Source organism: Neofelis nebulosa, chromosome 12, assembly GCF_028018385.1.
Source record: "Neofelis nebulosa isolate mNeoNeb1 chromosome 12, mNeoNeb1.pri, whole genome shotgun sequence".
Classification (NCBI taxonomy): Eukaryota; Metazoa; Chordata; class Mammalia; order Carnivora; family Felidae; genus Neofelis; species Neofelis nebulosa.
The window spans coordinates 68927457-68951503 of NC_080793.1; the positions used below are offsets into that span (position 1 = coordinate 68927457).

Genomic DNA, 24047 nt, shown 5'->3' on the forward strand with positions numbered 1-24047 from the left:
TCCATGTTAGAACTGGAAGTTGGTGGGATCCTGGACTTATGCCTTAAAAAAATTGAAATGGGTTTCAAGAAATAGTGTGACATAATATGATTATGAAACTGAGACATGTTAGGGACATGGGGCAGAAGGCCTGTGTATCTTCTCCAACGGAAGGATAAAACAGAAGAACTGCAAAAAAGTCACATTACAAATGTGAGTGACATAGAATGTCACATGAGTTGGAGTGTTTGATGAAGTGTATGAAAGAATCCATTTGAACTAGACCCTGGAAATACTTTATTTGGGAGTGTGTGGGTAATGCACTTTGGCTGTGCAATGAGCTATATTTACAGAATCTGGATGTAAGTACTGTTGTTTTTCACCTTAAAAGGTCTGCTTTATAGAAGGAGCACAAGAAGGTATCTTCCTTATGTTCATGAAACATTTAAAAATTTTTAACTTTTTTTGTTACAGACAAAACTTATGGGTGACTAAAAAGCTCAGAGATTTTACAGATTTCATTGTGATTTAAAATACTAATGGAAATCAACAAAATGTTGAACAAAAAATGGGTACTTGGAGATGTAAAGTTCTTCCTTAAAAAAACAAAAACAAAAAGCCTCTGAAATTTAAAATTGGTGTTACAAATCCTGTAGAACCATGCTGTCCAGTATGGTAGTGACTAGCACACACATATGGCTAAGTTAAGTTAATTTAAAATTAAAAATTCTACTTTTTGGTGGTACTGGGCTCATCTCCTGCCCTTACTAGCCACGTGTGGCAGGCCGCTGCCAACTTGGATGTTGCAGGTACAGAACATTTCCGTTCTGGTAGGAAGTTCAATTGAACAACTCTGACGTAGAAAGTCCTTCACAAGAGGACACTTTATAGACTTACGTGACCTAGCTAAGCTGGGAGCTGGCGGGAAAGCATTTAATAACTTGCATTATTTATAATAAAAAAGACTGAAAGTAAGTGAACTAAGTACTCAAGATAGTAGAAAAACAAGAAAATAAACCAAAAGGAAGAGAATGAATTTTTTTAAATGCTGAAAATAATGATAGAAATAAAATAAAATATGCCAGAATTGAGTAATAAGTAGAGATTCTGGGGTTATCTGGGTGGCTCAGTCGGTCAAGTGTCTGACTTTTTGATTTCAGCTCAGGTCATATCTCAAGGTTCCTGGGATAAGAGTGTGGAGCCTGCCTGGGATCCTGTCTCTCCTTCTTTCTCTGCCCCTTTCCTGCTTGCACGCTGTGCACTGTCTCTCAAAATAAACTTTAAAAAAAGTAGAGAGTCTGAACAGACTATAACTTTTTAAAAGGAAATTTAAAAAGTATTAGTCACCTTATCGAGATGGCATTTCAGCTGAATTATATTTACCTTTTAAAGAATAGATTGTACTGCTGCTTATTCCAATCAATAATGGATAGCTTCTCAGTATATTTTTCTGAAGCTAGTATAGTCTTATACTGATAATTTTTAAAGGTAATTTTTAAAAAGACCAGTTTTTAGATATACAAATTCTATTTTTTTAAATGTTTATTTACTTTTGAGAGAGACAGCGTGTGAGCATGGGAGGGGCAGAGAAAAAGAGAGCCACAGAATCCGAACCAGGCTTCAGGTTCTGAGATGCGGGCATAGAACTCGAAGTGGGGCTTGAACCCATGAACACTGAGATCACGCCTGAGCCAAAGTCGGACGCTTAACTGCCTGAGCCACCCAGGTACCCCTAGATACAAAAATTCTAAATAAGATTTTAGCTAATATAATTATATGCTAGTAAAAGAATAGCATTTTCTTGCAGTGCAAAGATAGTTAGCCATAGGAAACCTATCAACATATTCTGTCAACAGATTAAAGGAGAAAAGCCATGTGATTCTATTAGTGGATGCTGAAAAGGCATTTGATAAAATAAATTAAAACAAGTGTAATAAGAATTATGAAAGAAACTACTCCACTTATGGGAGTAATAATAGCACCTGCCACAGAGGGTTGTTGTGAGTATTTAATGAATTAACACATGTAAAAATGCTTAGAGCAGTGTCTAGCACATAGAGATTATTCAATGTTACCTCTTTTTATTAAACATGATACAGTTGATATGCAAAAAAAAATTGGCAAATATTGTATCAAGTGGTAAAACATTTTGATTAAAATTAGGAACAAGACAGAGTTGTGTTCTTCTATATGCAGAATCACTTGTAAGGTTGTATCATTTTTCTAATACAGTAAAAGTAGAAAATGAAGTGACTGATACAAATACTAAAAGAGGAGGCCAAATACTTTAAGTTACAAATTATATGATTTACATATGTACAAAACCCAAGAGACTATGAAACACTAATTAAAATACTCAGAGCTAAATTTAACAAAATGGTTCTGTAGCAGGAAAATGAAAAAAAAAATGGTTCTATCTTTAAGTTAGAATATAAGGAAAGTCAAATCAGATCTCCGTAAAATTTGTCAACATTTCTAAACTTAACATATGAATTTCATTAGTTCTAGTTAGAAGCCTAGTGCACGATTTTATGAAATTGGATAATATTAAAGTTTATATGTAGAATATATTTCTGAAACTACCCAAGAAAATATGCTATATATTTAATCCTATTTTTGCTAATAGTCCCTTTACATTTTCCTTCCTATAAGCACATATTTGTGTGGAGAAGTTTGAAGAAGAAAACAATCTTAACATGTTGGTGGCATTTTCTCCCTTAACCTCAGTGTAGACGGGGGTCCCTGGAGAGTTAGAAGTATAATCAAATACTGTTTCTTCATATATTTTTGACGCTTTGACTTGTTCCAAGGAATACATTTTACTTACCATTTTTAATCTAATATAGAAAAGGTAATAGAAAAAAGCTTAATGATTTCTCACTAAAGTTGAAATCCGATTTTAGGTAAATTGGGATTAAAAGCATATCATTGATTGATTTAGGAGATTGTAAAGAAATATCTCATATTTTTTTATATATACTAAAAACTGAAATGTATTTTCTTTTAGCTTTCCTGAACATTTGGTGCTTTCTATAATGGAATGATTAATTTTTAACTCAGAAGCTCTGAAAAGAATTTTTTTTTCTTTCTTTGTTTCTTTTTCTTCTTCTTCTTCTTCTTTTTTTTTTTAAATCTCTCTGTCAAAGGTATGCAACCACTCATGTATTCGGTTCAAGAAGCATTAAATGCCAGACCATGGTGGATTCGTGTGGGAACCGACATTTGTTATTACAAGTAAGTATTCTAAGAATATTGACATCAGCTGACAGAAGGGGATCTTAACTTCATTCTGTTTCAGTTTAAAGATTAGAAACTAGAGTCATTATTGCATTATTTGAACTGTGGTGATATACTTTACTGTTATCTCTAACAGAGTCCTTTAAAATTTGAGATTCATTGAGGTGGTAAATTTAGTAGAAATAAAATCTGTCCTATAGACAGACTTAATCCAAATCTTGTCTCCACCAGTTAGGTAGCTATGTGTCCTCAACTTTCTTAGCTTTTAAGCCATGTAAACTTCATTGACTAAACGGAAATTAGGAATTCTAGGAAATAATTTGCAGTGGCTTTTTGTTGTTCTGATGATATTAAGTATAATTCTTTTCTGCATACAAATATTTACCTCATCTTAATTTCCAGAATATTCTACCTGGAGGTATATTCCATAGTTACCTTACATCAATTTATACAGTTCAATTTGACCTCAAATAGGTCATCTACTTAATCAAGTTAGAAATCAGTGCTCGAGGGGCGCCTGGGTGGCGCAGTCGGTTAAGCGTCCGACTTCAGCCAGGTCACGATCTCGCGGTCCGTGAGTTCGAGCCCCGCGTCGGGCTCTGGGCTGATGGCTCGGAGCCTGGAGCCTGTTTCCGATTCTGTGTCTCCCTCTCTCTCTGCCCCTCCCCTGTTCATGCTCTGTCTCTCTCTGTCCCAAAAATAAATAAAAAACGTTGAAAAATTAAAAAAAAAAAAAGAAATCAGTGCTCGAAATCACTTACTGCTTCAGTGGAATGATTGGATTATTCTGCAACTTCACATCTAAGTAATCTGGGATTATCATATACTTTGCTTCTCATTTTTACTGTTTCTGCATGTAATATATTTCTAGATAACTTCCTCCGCTGAATTCATTTGACCTCCCTGTGTTTTCTCTGTTATTAATCTTAATCCTGACATTTTTGTTTAGTGGATTTTGAATTTTTATCGTGGGTTTAAGTAGCACTAATATTCCTTCAGAAATCAGAAGATTTCTGACTCTAGGTTTTAGAAAAACCTGCATCTTAAGTGCTATTACTTTCTGAGAAAGACAGTGTTCCTTGGAATTCATCTCAGTAGGATTTCCCCCTTACTTGTATTAGCAAAATCAATAGTAAATGAGGGATAGAAATGTAAGATTATATGCATTTCATCTGTACTTGTATAAATTTCATATTTCTTTTACTGCTAGGCTAACATAAAAATACTCTTATTTATCTCTTTCTCATAAAGTTGGAATAGAAATAATCAGTCAATGAATGTTTTTCTTTTCCACATTATCAAGTGAATGGTTGTAACATGACAGGTGGTGGTTCTGTTCTGTGTAAGGGGGATGGCGAAGATTTTCATTTGTTTAGTTTTTGTTTTTTCTTTTGGCTACTTCCAGATCTGGAACTGGAATTCAGGTCAATTCAACAGATGCCTATTAACTGTTTTCTGTGCAGGAAGCGCTACTTGCTTTCCTGAAGCCTGAAATCCAGATAGTGAAGATAAAATCTACTATTTTTGCATGTGTCTTAACTTTTCACGTGAGCTAAGTGCTTGGATGCTTGTTTGTTTCATTTGCAAAATGAGAGTAAAAATGGGGCGCCTGGGTGGTGCAGTCGGTTAAGCGTCCGACTTCAGCCAGGTCACGATCTCGCGGTCCGTGAGTTCGAGCCCCGTGTCAGGCTCTGGGCTGATGGCTCGGAGCCTGGAGCCTGTTTCCGATTCTGTGTCTCCCTCTCTCTCTGCCCCTCCCCCGTTCATGCTCTGTCTCTCTCTGTCCCAAAAATAAATAAAAAACGTTGGAAAAAAAAAATTAAAAAAAATGAGAGTAAAAGGACTTCCACCAGTATATAAGAGAATGTAACTTATAAAATATATAGCTCTAATGTGTTATCGATACCTCTCTGATTAGATGTTAAACTTTTGGGGGAAAAGAGTTGGCAAGGACTAGCCCTGGAACTTGTTTTTGTGTTTTTGTCAGCCCACAGCACCTTGTCATTGAGTATTCAAGATATAGTGGCTAAGTGAATGAAGACTATACTGGTTTGAAAATACCGTTCATGTTTATGTGTGTGCAAGTAAATCTAATTGTTGGTCATGGATTTTCTTCAGTTCATGACTTAAATAATAGAAGATGATCTGAAATTTTAGAGATTAGGTTGGTTGCTAGACAATCTTTAGGCCATCAAATGTCAGTGATACTTAAAGTCTGGAAAGTAATGTGTAGTTTTAAAAACTTTTTATTATGGAAATCTTCAAACATTTGTAAGAGTAAGCAATAGGATAATGTATTCATCACCCAGTTTCGACCGTTATCAATACATGTTTAGCTTTGCTTTAGGAATACTTTCATTCCTACCTCCACACTGAATTTTTTTTAATAAAGATTTTTTTTTTTTTTTTTTTTTTTTAATTTTAGAGGGAGCGCAAGCTGGGGAGAGGGACAGAGAGAGCGAGAATCTTAAGCAGGCTCCATGCTCATTGCAGAGCCTGATGCGGGGCTCTATCTCAAAAACTGTGAGATCGTGACCTGAGCCAAAATCAAGAGTCAGCTGCTCAACTGAGTGAGCCACCCAGGCACCCCACACTGAATTTTTAAAAGCATTTCCAGATATCATATTTATCCATAAATACTTCAAACAGTGAGTGGGAGAGGGGCAGAGAGAGAGGGAGACACAGAATCCAAAGCAGGCTCCAGGCTCTGAGCTGTCAGCACAGAGCCCAGTGTGGGGCTCGAACTCATGAACCACGAGATAAGTACTTGAGCCACAGTCATATGCTAAATCTGACTGAACCACCCATGTGCCCCTAGAGATTTTTTTTTTTAATTTTTTGTTATTTTTGAGAGAGAGCACGTGAGTGCAAGTAGGGGAAGGGCAGAGAGAGGGGAGGGGATCCAAGCGGGCTCTGAGCTGACAGCAGAGGGCCTGATGTAGGGCTCAAAGTCAGGAACAGTGAGATCATGACCTGAGCCGAGGTCAGATGCTTAACCAACTGAGCCATCCAGGCACCCCATATCTCTTAGAGATTTTTTAAAGACAGTCTAACCATAATGCTTTTATCACACTTAAGAATATTCTCTAATACAATAAAATACCCAGTCATTGTTCAGACTTCCCCAATTGTCTCATAAGTGTTGTTTTAGAGTTTCAGCAGGTTTGTTTGTTTGTTTGTTTGTTTGTTTCAACATTAGGTCCCCCCTCCTTTTTTTTTTCTGTTATTTCTCCTTTATTTGTTGGAGAAACTGGGTCATCTGTCATGCCAGAGTTTCCACATTTGGGGTTTTGCTGATTGCATGCCTGTGGTGAAAATGAATTCTTCTATCTCACTGATTTCCTATAAACTAGTAGTTAGATTTAGAAGCTTGATCAACTTCAGGTTTGATTTTGGCAAGAATACTTCATAGATGGTGCCGAGAATTCCTATTGCCTTATGTCCGGAAACATATCATGTCTGGTTCTTTCTTTTTTTTTTTTTTTTTTTTGTAGCCTTAAGATTGATAGTGAATTTAGGTATTGTCCCCTGATCCATCTGCTTTAAAGATGGTCATTAGCCTTCCATCTAATGGTGGTAGTAACCATTGATGATAATTGGCCAAGATCCGGTAATGTGTATGGTAACAAGGAATTAGGTTCTAAGCTTTTCATTGATGAGGAGTCTCAGCTCCATTTGATAGTAAATTCAGAAGTGAAAACTGATATTGGCTGATAGCATTTATCTGATTCAGTAGTACCAACTCTAATTTTTATAGAATATTTAAGCTAACCTTATAAACCGTGTGTTTCCTCCCACCCGAAGTTCTGTTTCATAAAGAAGCAAGGAGATTCAGAACTTTTGTGTGGAAGAAGTAAACAGGTTTTGTGCTTTTCTATTGCAGAAATCACTTCTCAAGAAGTTCAGTTGCTGCAGGTGGGCAAAAGGGAAAATCCTACTATACAATTACATTCACTGTCAATTTTCCACATAAAGATGATGTTTGCTACTTTGCTTATCACTATCCATACACATATTCAACTTTACAGGTGAGAACTCATTAAGTTATATTATGGCTCTTATTGTGCTCTATGCATATGTGTCAGATAATTGGGGGAAGACGGGTTTTAATTAAATATCTTAATAAAATGGAAAGATCCAGTGCTGAATATTTTAGAAAATAATACCATGTTTGTTGAAAACATTAAGGGAGTAAAATGGGAATGTAGTCTTTATTTTTATTTAGTAGAAATACTAAGGAAATTTTAAAAGATTTTTACTCTCCACCTTTTTATAGAAATCTGTAGTTCTCTAAGATTCCATGATTTACACATATTAACTAGGTGAGACTTCCACTTGTTTAATGAGAGGCATTGAATCTCATAGAAAATCTAGCAATAGAAAAATGTGTAAGTTTTTCTGTGGGGAATTAATTTCTTTTAGTGGTTTGGTGTGGAGTTCTAGATCCAGATTCTTTAGAATTTAAGATGTAAGAGTTGTTTTGTGAGTTCTTTTGAGATGTTTGAGTACTTACGTTGTAAAACAAAACTAAAAAATTAATCGAGTAGTTACTGTGGTAGATTTTTTTCTTCTTAGTACAGAAAGTCTTTCGTAATAATTATGGATCAAAGAGGTATGATCGGTTTACCCAGAGAGAGATTGGAACACTATGATTAGAAACAAGCTTCCAAATTATTAGGGGAAAAGAAGAGAAACATACTCCACTGAACAGAAGAGAGAGCAAAACTTAGAACACTCAGTGCGGCTGACTTTGTTTTAATAAAAGTTACAACTTACAATAAAGGTGTTATCAGTTATCTTTCCGTGCTGAATAATACAGCATCAAAGTATATAGTGCCGTTACACACAGGGTTACATATTATCGTTCTTTACTGATGTGACCTTTTTAGTATATTTTAAATTCCCCTCCTTTTGCCAGTGCTGCTGCCACAACCTTTCCAGCCATTATTGATGTCTCTCATCTGGACTTCTGCCGCCTCTTCTAACTGGTGTTCTAGAATTCACTTCTGTCCTCTTTCCTCCTTTCCCCACACTGGAGCAGGAGGGCTTCGTGATGGGAGGGTCTGGTCCCATAAATCTCCCACTTAAAGCTTAGTGATTTCTTTTGCCATTTTTATGAAGTCTGAGATTCTTACCATGGTTCATTTCTATCATTTCCCTACTATTTGTAACAATTTTTGTCATGTCCTCATACTGTTTGCACTATTACTTAATATTTGTCTTTAAATGGAACTAAAATAACTCTAAAGTTTATCCTCATCCTAGGTTAATATCCATGGTATTAATTCACAGTAAAAAATATACCTGTTCATTTTTCAAATGGTTATGCCTATGTCACTTCATTATCTAAATTACCAGTATGCGTATATATGCTGCTCCTTGTGAAAGAATGGCCTGTGAGGCCCTTCAGTCTGTGTTAAGTCTCTGTTTCTCACTCTTCCCGGTCTGGCTGCAGTGAATTTTTGTCAGTCCTGTAAGATGCCCTTCCTCTTTCTTACATCATGGTCTTCCCATATACCTTCCTTCTTCCTGCCACACTCCCCTCTGCCCTCCTCACTCATCCTCTGGATCTTGGTTTGAATGTAACTTCTTTTAGGAGACCTTTCCACACTGTCGAGATTCAGCTAGGCTCCCCATTCCTGATGACAAGCTCTCACAGCACTCTGTATTTTTCCAAAGGTAGGGTATATTCATTCACACATCCCCGGGCAGTGTCCCTCACAGAAATAGTGGGCACATAGTCAATTGTGATTATGTGAATGAACATAGGCAAAAGTTTAGAAACCAAGTATCTTAAAAAAAAAGGGGGGGGGGATTGAACAGTCTATTTATGGGATAACCATACATTAAAACCATTAAAACTTGTGTTTTCAAAAGACACATATTTCACTTGTTGAATGATCTGATATAGTGTTTGTAATTATGAACATATGTGTGTGTGTGTAAATTATTAAGTGGTAAAAGCAGGTTACATTGGTATTTGTTAGTAGTAATCTAGGTGATGCAGTTATGGGTGTTTAAAATTTTTTCTTTGTACTTTCTGTGTCTTCTAGACATTTTACATTGAATCTGTATGAATCTTGAAATCAGGAAAAGTTGTTAAAAAATTTTTGTGCTACATACCCCTTCTGCTGGTCTACAGTCACTTATAATTTCAAAATTCAAAAGGCTTTGAAAACCAAAAGCTTTCTCCTAGCCCATTTGGCAGCCTGGCCTGAATTGATGTGAGCTTATTTAGAATATTGATTCCGCTTTGAGTGACTCGTCACATGTTTTGCTGCAGAAATAATGATGGGCTTATTACAGGCTGCTACGGCCACCCCCATTGGGGGTTTGCAGAATTAATGGTGTATGCATTGTAGCTATGCCCTTTCTCAACTGCCCCAAATAACTGATGTTTGAACTACCTCTGGCTCCCTGAGGGTTTCAGAGAAGGGATTAGGAATCTGATTCGCTTTTAGTTATGTCGAGATCTGGATGCATTTATTTCTATTTATCTTAGGGAGTTTTTAAATGATTGTATACTTTGCTTTTAAATTTTTATCAAGATGCATCTTCAAAAATTGGAATCAGCATACAATCCTCAGCAAATCTATTTTCGAAAAGATGTGTTATGTGAAACCCTGTCTGGAAACACCTGTCCCTTGGTGACTATAACAGCAATGCCAGAGTCTAATTATTATGAACATATCTGTCAATTCAGTAAGTCTGTCTTCTTCACTCAAAATGCCAATTATTCTTATTTTCCTTTGCTTCATATATGTTTTGTAAGGGCAACAGGACTAGAACAGGCATCAGAAGTCTGGGGTTCTAGTTTCGGTCCTATTACTGCCCAGCCCTTGGCCTCAGTTTCCTCATCTCAGAAACGAGGGAGCTGCATGAGATTATCTCTGAGGTCTCTTTTGATATGCATATTCTGTAGTTCTTACCTTTGTTGTGTAATACAACAAAATGTTTTAAGAGTTCATATGATAATACCATTAATTAAAAAATTTACAACTAATCTTGTTTATAAATCAAACCACCAGAAACCCATCATGTGCTTTGATGCTAGCACCAAATAGCTGGTTGGTTTTTCCTGACATTTATATATTTAAAATTGCCTCAGATGTACAACTGTGATAGGAAAATGAGAAAGCGCCCTAATTTTGATAAGAAGGTAAGGTGTTTTCAGGAAAGAGAAATAGCTTGATATGCCTGAAAACACGAGCAGGTGAGCAGAGTGGTCACATTGTAGACCTGTGTATCGAAATGCATAGTGAAACTGTTTTTCTTTGTTCATCTTTGAACAGATATACTTCATCTGTGCTTAGCATAGCAACTGTAAAACAGGGGTAAAATGGTATTTCCCTATTTTCCTCATGACTTCATGAAAAATAAATTTATATTTAAAACTTCCCCAATACTTGTTCTTTATAAAAGCAAGATTATATAAAAGAACTAATTTTCTATGTTAGATTAACCATTGGAAAATAAAACTCAAATACTATTTATTGTGCTGCGTTCATATTATGAACTCCTTTAGGACATGGCTTATATATGGGTTTTGTGTATCTGTTTTCTCTGTAGGGCCTAGTGCAGTGCTCAGATACAGTAGGTGCATAGTGAGTTTTAGTATGAATTTATATCAGAACTCACAATTGAGTAGAAATATTTCTATATTCCCAAAGTCAAACATTATACAGACTCTTAGTAACTGTTCATTTTAATTTGAAATTTTATGTGTACTTTAGGAAATCGCCCTTACGTTTTCTTGTCTGCTCGGGTCCATCCTGGAGAAACTAATGCAAGTTGGGTAATGAAAGGAACATTGGAGTATCTCATGAGTAATAACCCTACTGCTCAGAGCTTACGAGAATCCTATATTTTTAAAATTGTCCCTATGCTAAATCCAGATGGTGTCATCAATGGAAAGTAAGTTAAGCAATCATTATAGAAATATTATAGGTTATGTGCCTATCCTGTGTAAACTTGTCAAAATAATAGCATCCAGGTTAATTTGGAAAACAAATTGAGTGATGTTTCTAGAATGAAGAAATTTTTGGTGGGGAATTCATCTAAGATGAATTTTTAAATGAAAATACATTTTATGTATCAGTATGATATTTTGAGAATTTCTGTATTCCATGAGAGTATGATTTCATGTCTTGCTTGAATTGTTTTAGAAAAATCACAATGTCAGGATATGAGAATACATAAATAAGGTCTTTAACATAACTTCTTATATTCCTTTTTGTTTGTCAGTGACATGATCTTGAGTTGATCTAAGACTTAGAATCTCCTGGGATCTCTTTCCATTGATATGGAATATTGGCTCTATCTGCTGACCTCGTCCTGATAGGAGGTGGTGTAGTTTTGACAGAAGGAATTCTTTAGACTGGAAATAATGGAAGATAACTTCTTTTTAGGTGGAGATGGCTTATAGTTAGTGCAGTTTAATTTTCGTGGGAATTAGAAAACTCTGTTTCTGAAAGATGGGAATTTGGTCTTGCTGTCATGAGCAAGCTGAGGATACCATATTTTATTTATTCACTAAATGTAGCATGAATATTTCTCACATTTTAGGAAGTTTTTGAATGAAAAAACCAGAATAATTTATTTTTAGGTAATACGTTATGGAATTAAAATGGCATTTTATGTCTAGTTTTAATTCAGAAACATATTGACCAGTTAGAATTCTGTTTACATTTCTGTTACCACCTTCTGATAGCTTGCTTAAATTTCTGCTCTGCTTTGGTACTTACTACCTGAAATAAGTGAAAATGTATTTGAATTTTTACAAGAATGTAGACTTTTGGGGCACCTGGATGGCTCAGTCGGTTGAGTGTCTAACTCTAGAGTTCAGCTCAGGTCATGATCCCAGGGTTGTGGGATCGAGCCCCATGTCACGTTCCACACTGAGCATGGAGCCTGCTTAGGATTCTCTCTCTCTCCCCCTGTCACTCTCCTTCTCTGTCTCTGTCTCTCTCAAATAAAAATAATAGTCAAAAAAGAATGTAGACTTTTCATATACGTACCTTTCTTAGGAGGGCCCAGCCCAGATAGTACTTTTACATAATAACTAATACAATCAAAGTACACGGTGTTGGAGTATAACAAATGATTATTATGAAATCAGAATGGAAAATAGGAACATTAGTAAATTTTAGAGAGTCTGGAATAAGACCCCAGAATTGAGAATTAATTTTTTTCTATAGCTTGAAAATGTTGACCTAAAAATGTGAAAGCTTGCCACAGTTAAATGCATGTAACACAAGATCTTGCACGAAGCAAATACTTCGTAAGTGTTTATTTAGTGACTAGTATATTCACTGGAAATATTTACTGGAATAGAATCATAAAATCAAATATAGGTAAGAGTTTATCAGTACTAATGTTTGTGTTTATATTGTGTAGTCACCGCTGTTCTTTAAGTGGAGAGGATCTGAATAGACAGTGGCAAAGTCCAAATCCAGATTTACATCCTACAATTTACCATGCTAAGGGGCTGCTACAATACCTGGCCGCTGTGAAGCATTTACCACTGGTAAGTATTTGTACTTTATCTAGTCACAGAAATGATTTTGTTAGTTAATGACTCAGTATATTCTGGTTATAAAAGCTAAGTGTTAATTTCAAAAGCAATTTTTTACAAATATCTTCTTCTGTTATTAATTACGTGTGTAATTAATACACTGCATTTGTATTCTTATTTTGTCAGGTTTAATTTTTAGTGTTCCCCTGAGCCCTTTCCTTATCTTTTTTGTCTATGAATATTAGTAACTCCTGGTTTTAAGTTTTAGGTATTGAACTTCACTGTTTGAATAGCAGTAAGGTAACAGGATGTGTCTTCCAAGTTCTCAAACTGGTAGAAGCTTATTTCTGAGTTTGCTAGTGAACTCTGAAGCGAGTAAGTCTCGAGTATACACATGAGAGAAGGCGTGGGCACAGTGCTGAACACTACTGGACTGTGTATATATTCTGCTTCTGTTCTCAGCAGCTTTTGCTTAGAATGTCCCATTATATTATTGTTTGAATGAGGTAATCTTCCTCTGGGAAAGATAGGAAAACTTTGCAGAAGGTGAACATTGACATGCAGGCCTGTTCTTCATTTTTCATTTTAAAAATGCTGCTCTTAAAAATTAAATTGAAACCATACTACCCTTTTCTCAATCGTGTTTTTCATGAGCGCATTGTCTTTCTTTCAAATTACCTAAATTTTCAAATAACCCTTGGATCAGTGATGACTGCTGCTGTAGATTTGACCTATGACTGAATTTATTATTTTTTAAATTGTGAATAGTAGAGGGGGCGCCTGGGTGGCTCAGTCGGTTAAGCGTCCGACTTTGGCTCTGGTCAAGATCTCTCACTCCGGGAGTTTGAGTCCCTCATCGGGCGCTGTGCTGACAGCTCAGAGCCTGGAGCCTGCTTTGGATTCTGTCTCCCTCTCTCTGGCCCTCCCCCGCTCACACTCTCTCTCTCAAAAATAAATACAAATAAATTGTGAATAGTAGGTATATTAGAGTGGAACTCGTGGCTTGATGCAGGCCCTAGAAAGGATTTAGCCATTCTAGAATTAATCATAGATCCTTTCCAGAACTAGATACTATTACTTTTATTAGTTCTACTTATTAAATGGTGGCTCTGTTACAATGAAATGGCAAAGACACACAGAGCTATTTATTGTCTTGTTATTAACTAGCTTTATTTGGAAATATATGAATTTGGAGGTTTTTTAACTTTCAAAATATATTTTCAAGGTTTATTGTGATTATCATGGCCACTCCCGAAAGAAGAATGTATTTATGTATGGCTGCAGCATCAAAGAGACAGTATGGCATACCAGTGATAATGCAGCTTCATGTGATGTCGTGGAAGATGTAGGATACAGGGTAATTATCACAGATAAGTCTGGACTTTGGGGATTTCAAACACGTATAACACTACAGAAACTAATGTAACATATCCCAGCCACTCAGACTCTGCAAGTGTTGCCATTTTGCCATTTTTTGTTGCAGATTGTTTCATGTTAAGTAGTCTAAATTTTTTGCTTTTCGTATTTAGATTTTAATCTATTGGGAATTTATTTTTGTATGAGAGTTGGGGATCTAATTTTAGTGTCCCCATATATAACCAGTTGTCTCAGCACCATTTATTAAACAGTACATCCTTCCTGTGCCGATTTATAAAGCCATCTGTTACGTACCATGTTTCCACACCTCTGGGTATGTGTTGAGGTATGCCCAGGACTGAAGGAAGATCTTACTGCGTCACATCTTATGTGCTTTCCATTAAGGGCACAGTGGCTTTCCTACTGTATTTGCACCTAAACAAAACACCCCAGGTTTTTTTCCCAAAAGAATTTTGATAGCATACCACTGCCCTGAGCAGAAATTCAAAGGCACATTTTCTTTTTTGGTGTCCTCTCTCTTCTTCCCCTTTCCCAAATAAATAAAATGACTATGCTTACATTTACATTGGCCATCTAATTATTATTGTTTTGAAAATAACTCTTTTACAAATATATTGAAAAAACATTTTTTTAATTGTGTGATAATTAAAAACTTGCATCAGATTTGTTGGTTTTTTTTTTTTTTTAAATGCCTTCTGGGTTTTGAGGCTTAGAAATCTTATCCAAAGATTTAAAAAATAAAGTTCCATGTTTATTGTTTTTAATTTCCTTTTGAAATTTTACTTGCTAATTGTTAAGTTTAAATTCTTAATCCAGTCAGAACTGAACTACTAAAGAGTGACTTCAGCTTGTTTTTCTCAGTGGCTCTCCAGTGGTGCCAGCAGTTAGTGGGTGATCACTCTTCTCTCCACTAATAATGATTTTAAAAAAATGTTTATTGGGGCACCTGAGTGGCTCAGTCGGTTAAGCATATTCTTTGGATCAGTCACGATCTCACAGTTGTTGAGTTTGAGCCCTGCATCAGCTCTGCTGACAGCTCAGAGCCTGGAGCCTGCTTTGGATTCTGTGCCTTCCTCTCTCTCTGCTCCTCCCCTGCTCAAGCTGTGTGTGTGTGTGAGATTCACTCTCTCTCTGTCTCTTTTTTGAGCATGGGAGGGCAGAGAGAGAGAGGGAGAGAGAGAATCCCAAGCAAGCTCAGTGCAGAGTCTGACAAAGCACTCGATCCCAGGAACCGCGAGATCATGACCTGAGCTGAAATCAAGAGCTGAGATGCTCAACTGAATGAGCCACCCAGGTGGCCCTCCACACTAATAATTCTAATTTTTACATCTGCCTTTGGTTCTAATTCTGAATTCTCTTTCTTTCTAGAGATGTATCTACTCCTACACGGTATCACAATTTAACTTCCCTTACATATATAATTAGGTTAATATCTGTTAGATTATTTCTCTTCTTTCAGAATTCCCCTGTCTGCCTTCATACTTACACACACCAGGTGAACCTGAGAATAATTTGAAGTTGCAGAAAATGTTGTGGGCATTTTGATTGTGATTGTCTTGACTTTATTGATTAATTTAGAGGTGGTTGACATTTATAATGTTAAATCTCTTAATTAGTAAGCCATTTTTCATGACTAAAGTTGTTTTGTTTTTTAAACATTTTTTTTTCAAAATTTGAAACATTTTTTACCATAGTTTTTGTTCACCTGTTGGTTACTACTGTGAATGTGATCCTTTCTCCCATTTTGTTTTCCAACTGATTACTGTTTGTCCAGGAAAGCAGAAAATTCTGAATTTGTAAAGAATGGTTTTGATGCTTGGAATAGCAGAGGACAAAGTAAGAAGATTCACATGGCCCTGCTCTGGTCACTGTGCTTTCATGAAAATGTTTAAAAACTAAAAAAAAAGTGTTTTTAATTAAAAAAAGCCCTCTTGAAATATTGTATTCTGTCATTCTTATTTTTGCAGACCTTGCCTAAGATACTGAGCCATATCGCTCCAGCATTTTGCATGAGCAGCTGCAGCTTTGTAGTGGAGAAATCTAAAGAATCCACGGCACGTGTTGTGGTTTGGAGGGAGATAGGCGTACAAAGAAGCTATACCATGGAAAGTACTTTGTGTGGCTGTGATCAGGGAAAATATAAGGTAAAACATCTCAGGACTTTGAGTAGTAAAAAGTATTTAAGGACTTTCTTTTCATATAGCGTTCTCATGGTTTATATTAAATGGCACATTTGTTACACTGAGCTATTGCAGTCATGAACTTGAATCCTATGCAATTCTTTTTTACTTCTCTGTACTAAATAGCTTGCTTTGGGTTTTTATGAAATCTTGGTTGAGTCCATCTACATTCATAATTTTTAAGAAGGCATGTTGTGGTACACATTTTAAATACCAATTGGTAATTTATAACGAGCTGTGCAAGTAGTACACGATTAACACAAACTTTGTATCATTTTAATTTGCTGGATGTTAGCGTGTTTTTATGCATTTAGAAAATAAACACATTACACTTACTTGTAAAGTTTTTTATATTTAGATTTTGTGTGTGTGTGTGTGTGTTACTTTTAAATGCATATCCCTTCCCTAAATTTTTTTCTTTGCTAAGACTGGTGCTATAGACTTTTATTGGAAACAACTGGAGTTTTAAGTTTACTTTTGAAACTAAAGACTAATAAAATATTAGGTGACGTTGAATTTTTTAATTTGAAAGACTGAAGAAATAGGCAATCAGCTGGAGCTTAGATAATCAACAGCAACCTAATAAATATTACAAATACTTATTTTTCTTGCCACAGAAAGATTTTCATGTGTCATGCTAGTTATTCTTTATTCTGTTAGGTTTGGTTTGGTAAGGGGGGAAGAGGAAACTGAATCTAATAGTGATCTTTATATACCTCACATACAGATGGTTGGTTATAACTTTATTATAAGGAGTGGAAGGAGTTAAAAAATCTTTCAAATGGTTAGTATTAAAAATGTAAACATATTATAGGTAATGTCAAAAAAGCTTAACTGGAGAGCCTAAGTAATAACTGTTACAGTCTGTATCCAACTGAGAAGAAATTGTGTAGATTTTTCAACTGACATTCAAATTTTGGGGGCCTTGTAGAGTAGAACTTAATGAAATTTCAGTACTTTCTGTTGAGTGACTTCCCTAAATTTTAGGTTGACCACAGTATATTATTCTTCCAAAATGTAGTATCTTTTGAATTCAAATACTGTAAAACAGTGACTTCTCATCTACCAAGGATGTGATGGTGGTAAAAGATAAAATGTACCAGAGTGCCACTCCAGAGCCCAACCCCCGTCCCCTAATCATTGCTGTCATGGACAGCTTTGGCAAGAGTCTCATATTCTGTAAGTGTGTAGGATGGGAAAAAAGCTTAAGAATGAATCACTTTTGTATAAGACAATAGGTGTCTTCTAGGAAAAAAACCCTTAAGCTATATGATGTATGGAAACAGACTGTAGATAACTTCTTAAAGAGATGCTTACACAGTCAGAAGAGAAGGCGATTTAAAGCATCAATGTTTTTGATGCTGCCCTCTGTGGGCTGGAAGAGAAGTAGAGAAGCTGAGACTTGCATGCCTCTTGAAATCAACTGTAGCATATAGCAAAGGTGTTTCCTTATTATATTTGGATTCTACAGATAGACTTTCTTTGAATTTTTACAAATATTCTATTTGTAGGGATGCCTGGGTGGCTCAGTCAGTTAAGCGTCCGACTTTGGCTTGGGTCATGATCTCGGGGTACATGAGTTTGAGCCCGGCGTCGGGCTCTGTGCTGACAGCCCAGAGCCCTGGCCCTGCTTCGGATTCCATGTTCCCTGTCTCCTTGCACCTCCCCCATTCACACGCTCTCTCTCTCTTTCTCTCTCTCTCTCTCTCTCAAAAATGAATAAACATTAAAAAAATCACAAATATTCTATTTGTATTTTGATACATTAGTTTGATCATTTAAAAAGCCACATTTAAAAAAATAGTTAAAATATACTTTCAAACCTAAAATCTTAGACCACTTTTTTAAAAAGTTATTTTTTAGAAAGAAATCTATAGACTTAAAAAATAAAATGGATACCTAGTAAATGCTCATTTCTCTTTTATATAATTTAGTTACTAGAGCTACGTTAATTTAAAACTCTCATGGAGAGAAGTATCTCTTACTAATCAAGTTTTTTATTAATGTCTAAAATTCAATGCTGTGATGATAACATATACTTTTTATGAAAGCTTTTTTTGTTATTGTTAATAAACTTAGGGTTTTTAGAGCAGTTTTAGATTCATAGCAGAATTGAGTAGAAAATACAGAATTCTCAAATACCCCATATGTCCCCACACACCTAATGTTATACTTTTCAGACTTGTTAATGTTAGCTAATAAGTTATATGAGTTTAACGATATTTTAAGAAACCGTTCTCTTCACCTCAGGAATGCTCTTATATTACTAGATTTTAGGCTGTAAATGGTCTTTATTTTTATTTTCTGTGAACTAATTCAGAAACAGCCATGCCTTTCTAAAGCTTTTTAATTAAGAAGGCAAATAAATGTTCTAATAAAGTCAGGTCACATTCCGTGGAATGTTTGGACATGGGTAAACTAAGCAATCAGTTAGTCAATCGTTATTATAAAGGAATGTGCTTTGGGGGGTTAGTAACAGTTTTTACGGTTCATTTTCTTCAGTTACCGTGTGCTTTTAGTCTGTTCATTGAAAAACTGTTTTAAAGTAACTTCTCTAAATGATGTGTGCTCTCATTTGCACCTGCAACTTTTGTTGGTGTGAGAATTCTCATTTTAGAGATTCATTTTTATCTGAAAATTCAGTGATAAGCAGTGTCTTGGTTTATGGCCATTTTTATCATTTTATGTGGTAACATTTAACTTTTGATAAACTTTATATTGTTTATTGGGAAACTTCCAGTTAGAAAGGGTAGAGTTGGGGTAAAATTTTCTTCTGTCCTTACTAGACCAGATTTGAAATAGGCATTCTTAATTGACATGGAACATAGGAACTTCTTTTACTGCTACCTCATTGGCCTAGATCTGTTTGATTCTTTTCATTTGTTTGTTTGTTTTACATAGGTACCTTTCTTTTGTTGGCTTTTGCTTACCAGTTTCTTTTTATTTTTAAAAAAATTTTTAATGTTTATTTATTATTGAGAGACAGAGAGAGACAGACCGTGAGCAGGGGAGGGGCAGAGAGAGAGGGAGTCACAGAATCCAAAGCACGTTCCAGGCTCCGAGCTGTTAGCACAGAGCCCGACACAGGGCTCAAACTTATGAATGGCGAGATCATGACCTGAGCCGAAGTCGGACACTTAACCGACTAAGCCACCCAGGCGCCCCTTTACTTACCAGTTTCTTTTATCATACAGTAAAAAGTATAAGGTAATGTTTAGGTCTACAAATTAAGGCCTTGATTTTTACACTACAATATTTTAACATTGGCATCCAAAGTCGTGGATTACAAGAAATACTAGCAATATCTTGCAAAAATGTAATTTCACACCTGGGCCCCAGAGTAACATAACCACAGAATGTTTATTTTTTTTCCCAGTGTGTTGGTGAAAATTGTTTGCATGTAGCAAATGAGAAATAGACATTTTAGAAATGGTTTTTTTGAGACCATTTCCTTTGTGATCTAAAATAATCTTGTTAAGACATTGTGCTTGTTGAGTTGTAGGTACTTGCAAAGTACCAAGCTTTTAATTTTATTAATATAATTATAAATTTCTTATATGCAGTTGTAATAAGACATAGCCAGAGGATAGCAAATGTCCTACTTATATGTATGAAATTGCTTTATTTCTAGGGCCTACAGATTGGTACTCGAGAATTGGAAGAGATGGGAGCAAAATTTTGTGTTGGTCTGCTGCGTTTGAAAAGACTGACATCCCCATTGGAATATAATCTGCCTTCCAGCCTGCTTGACTTTGAAAATGACTTGATTGAATCGAACTGCAAAGTAACGAGGTAAGACACACTTGTTTCATTCCATTATGTTGTAGCATAATGTTAGACTTCGTTAAATTAATTAAGTAGAGGAAGGGGACAGAGATGTTGATAGCCAAAAGCATTTTTAGAACTAATATAATTAAGTTCACACATCTAAGTTATTTACATGTTTAATTGTTACAAATTGTAATAATATTCTTCATTCTTTTAACATTGATGTTTGGATGAGACTGTAATGAAATATCCTTATATTTTGAGTGCATTTTTAGTGATCTTACTGGTTTACCTTTAACCCAAAAATAAGCAATGTGGAAAACAGTGCTTAGATAGTATCTAATTAATTAATTAATTTTATAATTTACATCCAAGTTAGTATATGGTGCAACAGTGATTTCAGTAGATTGCTTAATGTCCCTTACCCATTTAGCCAATCCCTCCTCCCACTACCCCTCCAGCAACCCTCAGTTTGTTCTCTGTATTTAAGAGTCTCTTATGTTTTGTCCCCCTCCCTGTTTTTATATTATTTTTGTTTCCCTTCCCTTATATTCATCTGTTTTGTATCTTAAATTCCTCATATGATGAAGTCATATGATATTTGTCTTTCTCAGACTAATTTTGCTTAATAATACCCTCTAGTTCCATCCACGTAGTTGCAAATGGCAAGATTTCATTCTTTTTGATTGCCGAGTAATACTCCATTGCATATATATACCACATTTTCTTTATCCATTTATCCATTGATGGACATTTGGGCTCTTTCCATACTTCGGCTATTGTTGATAGTGCTGCTATAAACATGGGGGTGCATGTGGCCCTTCAAAACAGCACACCTGTATCCCGTGGATAAATTCCTAGTAGTGTAATTGCTGGGTCATAGAGTAGTTCTGTTTTTAGTTTTATGAGGAACCTCCATATTGTTTTTCAGAGTGGCTGCACCAGCTTGCATTGCCACCAACAATGCAAAAGAGATCCTCTTTCTCCGCATCCTCACCAACATTTGTTGTTGCCTAAGTTGTTAATGTTACCATTCTGACAGGTGTAAGATGGTATCTCATTGTGGTTTTTATTTGTATTTCCCTGATGATGAGTGATGTTGAGCATTTTTTCACGTGTCGGTTGGCTATCTGGATATCTTCCTTAGAGAAGTGTCTATTCATGTCTTTCGCCCATTTCTTCACTGGATTATTTGTTTTTTGGGTGGTGAGTTTGATAAGTTCTTTATAGATTTTGGATACTAACCCTTTATCTGATATGTCATTTGCACATATCTTCTCCCATTCTGTCGGTTGCCTTTTAGTTTTGCTGATTGTTCCTTCGCTGTGCAGAAGCTTTTTATTTTGATGAGGTCCCAGTAGTTCATTTTTGCTTTTGTTTCCCTTGCCTCTGGAGATGTGTTGAGTAAGAAATTGCTTTGGGCAAGATCAAAGAGGTTTTTGCCTGCTTTCTCCTCGAGGATTTTGATGGCTTCCTGTCTTACATTGAGGTCTTTCATCCACTTTGAGTTTATTTTTGTGTATGGTGTAAGAAAGTGGTCCAGGTTCATTCTTCTGCATGTCACTGTCCAGTTTTCCCAGGACTACTTGCTGAAGAGACTGTCTTTATTCCATTGGATATTCTTTCCTGCTTTGTCCAAGATTAGTTGGCCATACATTTGTGGGTCCATTTGTGGGTTCTCTATTCTGTTCCATTGATCTGAGTGTCTGTTCTTGTGCCAGTACCATACTGTCTTGATGATTACAGCTTTGTAGTATAGTTTGAAGTCTGGGATTATGATGCCTCCTGCTTTGGTTTTCTTTTTCAAGATTGCTTTGGCTATTTGGGGTCTTTTCTGGTTCCATACAAATTTTAGGATTATTTGTTCTAGCTCTGTGAAGAATGCTGGTGTTACTTTGATAGGGATTGCATTGAATATGTAGATTGCTTTGGGTAGTATCGACATTTTAACAATATTTGTTCTTCCTATCCAGGAGCATGGAATCTTTTTCCATTTTTTGGTGTCTTCTTCAATTTCTTTCATAAGCTTTGTATAGTTTTCAGTGTATAGATTTTTTACCTCTTTGGTTAGATTTATTCCTAGGTATTTTATGGGTTTTTTGTGCAACTGTAAATGGGATTGGTTCCTTGATTTCTCTTTCTGTCGCTTCATTGTTGGTGTATAGGAATGCAACCAATTTCTGTGCATTGATTTTATATCCTGCAACTTTGCTGAATTTATGAATCAAGTCTGTCAGTTCTTTGGTGGAATCTTTTGGGTTTTCCATATAGAGTGAAGAGTGAAAGTTTGACCTCCTCCTGGCCGATTTGGATGCCTTTTATTTCTTTGTGTTGTCTGATTGCAGAGGCTAAGACTTCCAATACTATGTTGAATAACAGTGGCGAGAGTGGACATCCCTGTCTTGTTCCTGACCTTAGGGGGAAAGCTCTCAGTTTTTCCCCATTGAGGATGATATTAGCATTGGGTCATTCATATATGGCTTTTATGACCTCGAGGTATGCTCTACTATCCCTACTTTCTTGAGGATTTTGTTCAAGAAAGGATGCTGTATTTTGTCAAATGCTTTCTCTGCATCTACTGAGAGGATCATATGGTTCTTGTCATTTCTTTTATTGATGTGATGAATCACGTTAATTGTTTTGTGGATATTGAACCATCCACTGCCCTTTTCAAGTTCACTGATTCTTTCTTCTATTTGATCCAGTCTGCTGTTGAATCCTCTATTGAATTTTTCAGTTCAGTTATTGTATCCTTCAGTTTTGTAATTTATTTTCAGCACGTTTTTATATTTTCTGTCTCTGTTGAAATTCTCACTTTGTTCATTCATTCTTCTCTTGACTTTGGTGAAAATTTTTATGACTGTTATTTTGAATTCTGTATCAGTTAAATCACTTACATTCTTTGAGATCTGTTTCTAGGTATTTATTTTGTTTTTTTTGTTTGTAATATATTCCTCTGTTCATTTTCAGTGACTTGTCTGTTTTGGTTCCTGCACATTAGATGAACCTAGCCGTCTCTCCCAGTCTTGATAGAATGCTCTTGTGTAATAGATGAATCTCCTTGATCAGCCTGGCTTGAGCTCCTAGTTGTCTCTCAGAGTTTTGTGATTGCCCAAGCCTCTTTTTTTGTTCTCAGTCGCTCCCAGTAGTTGAAGGTGCCAGGTCATGGTAGTATCCCAAAAAGGAGGATCATAGTCAGCACGTAGATGCAGGATGATTAGGAACTGGACCCTCTAGCAGCAGCTGAGAAAATATGTGGTTAAGCCCCTTCCAGAGAAAAACTGGGAGATGGGCATTTTTGCCTATTCCCTCTGTGCTAGCCTGAGGATAAAGCTGCAGGAAGTGCCTCTGTGCCTGCTCAGAGCTGTTTTCCTTGCTTGTTACCGTAGGATGGGACTAATGAATGCAAGCCCTGTTGGCTCCTAGGGGCAGGCCATCCTCAGGTCTGTCTCTTTGGAGGCAGCCACAAAAGCTGAGGGCCAGATGTGTGTACAAGCTCCTTTCAGGGCCGTATGGGGGACTTGCTTTGATTATTGGAGCCCCCTGAGGGGGGAAAGCAGGATATGTATCTGCTGGGTTCCCCAGTCTCTGAAGAGGATGACAACCCACAGTGCCTGCCAAGTTAGAAGTCTGGTCCTTAGGTTGCAGCTTTTAAAATATACACTGAAACTTTTTCAGGGGAGGACTGGGAGATGGGCAGTTTTGCCTGCTCCCTCTGTGCTGAACACACCACACACACACACACACACACACACACACACATACACACACACACACACACACCTATATACATGCATACATACATGCATATATATACCTTTGCACACATATACATATGAATACACACACACACACAGATACACGCTTGGGCACAAGTCCTGCTGACTCAGAGCTAGGTGTTTTTTTCTAACCGACCTTTATTTCACCCATGCTGTCTTTAGCTGGGTCTAATCTGATGTGAAATTTATCTTTTTAATTTCTAATTGTAGTTA

General features: G+C 36.2%; 1 protein-coding gene across 6 annotated transcripts in view; it reads left to right on the plus strand.

Annotated features, from left to right (window-relative positions):
* AGTPBP1 (ATP/GTP binding carboxypeptidase 1) overlaps nucleotides 1-24047 on the plus strand; it is a 164401-nt gene that overhangs the window by 127149 nt on the left and 13205 nt on the right. For all 6 annotated transcript variants that reach the window (XM_058695567.1, XM_058695566.1, XM_058695563.1 and 3 more), the window contains 8 exons: nucleotides 3126-3213; nucleotides 7100-7244; nucleotides 9765-9918; nucleotides 10950-11130; nucleotides 12613-12742; nucleotides 13956-14087; nucleotides 16075-16251; nucleotides 19919-20079. In XM_058695567.1, coding sequence (XP_058551550.1) covers nucleotides 3126-3213; nucleotides 7100-7244; nucleotides 9765-9918; nucleotides 10950-11130; nucleotides 12613-12742; nucleotides 13956-14087; nucleotides 16075-16251; nucleotides 19919-20079 — 1168 coding nt within the window. The remainder of the gene's footprint in view (nucleotides 1-3125; nucleotides 3214-7099; nucleotides 7245-9764; nucleotides 9919-10949; nucleotides 11131-12612; nucleotides 12743-13955; nucleotides 14088-16074; nucleotides 16252-19918; nucleotides 20080-24047) is intronic.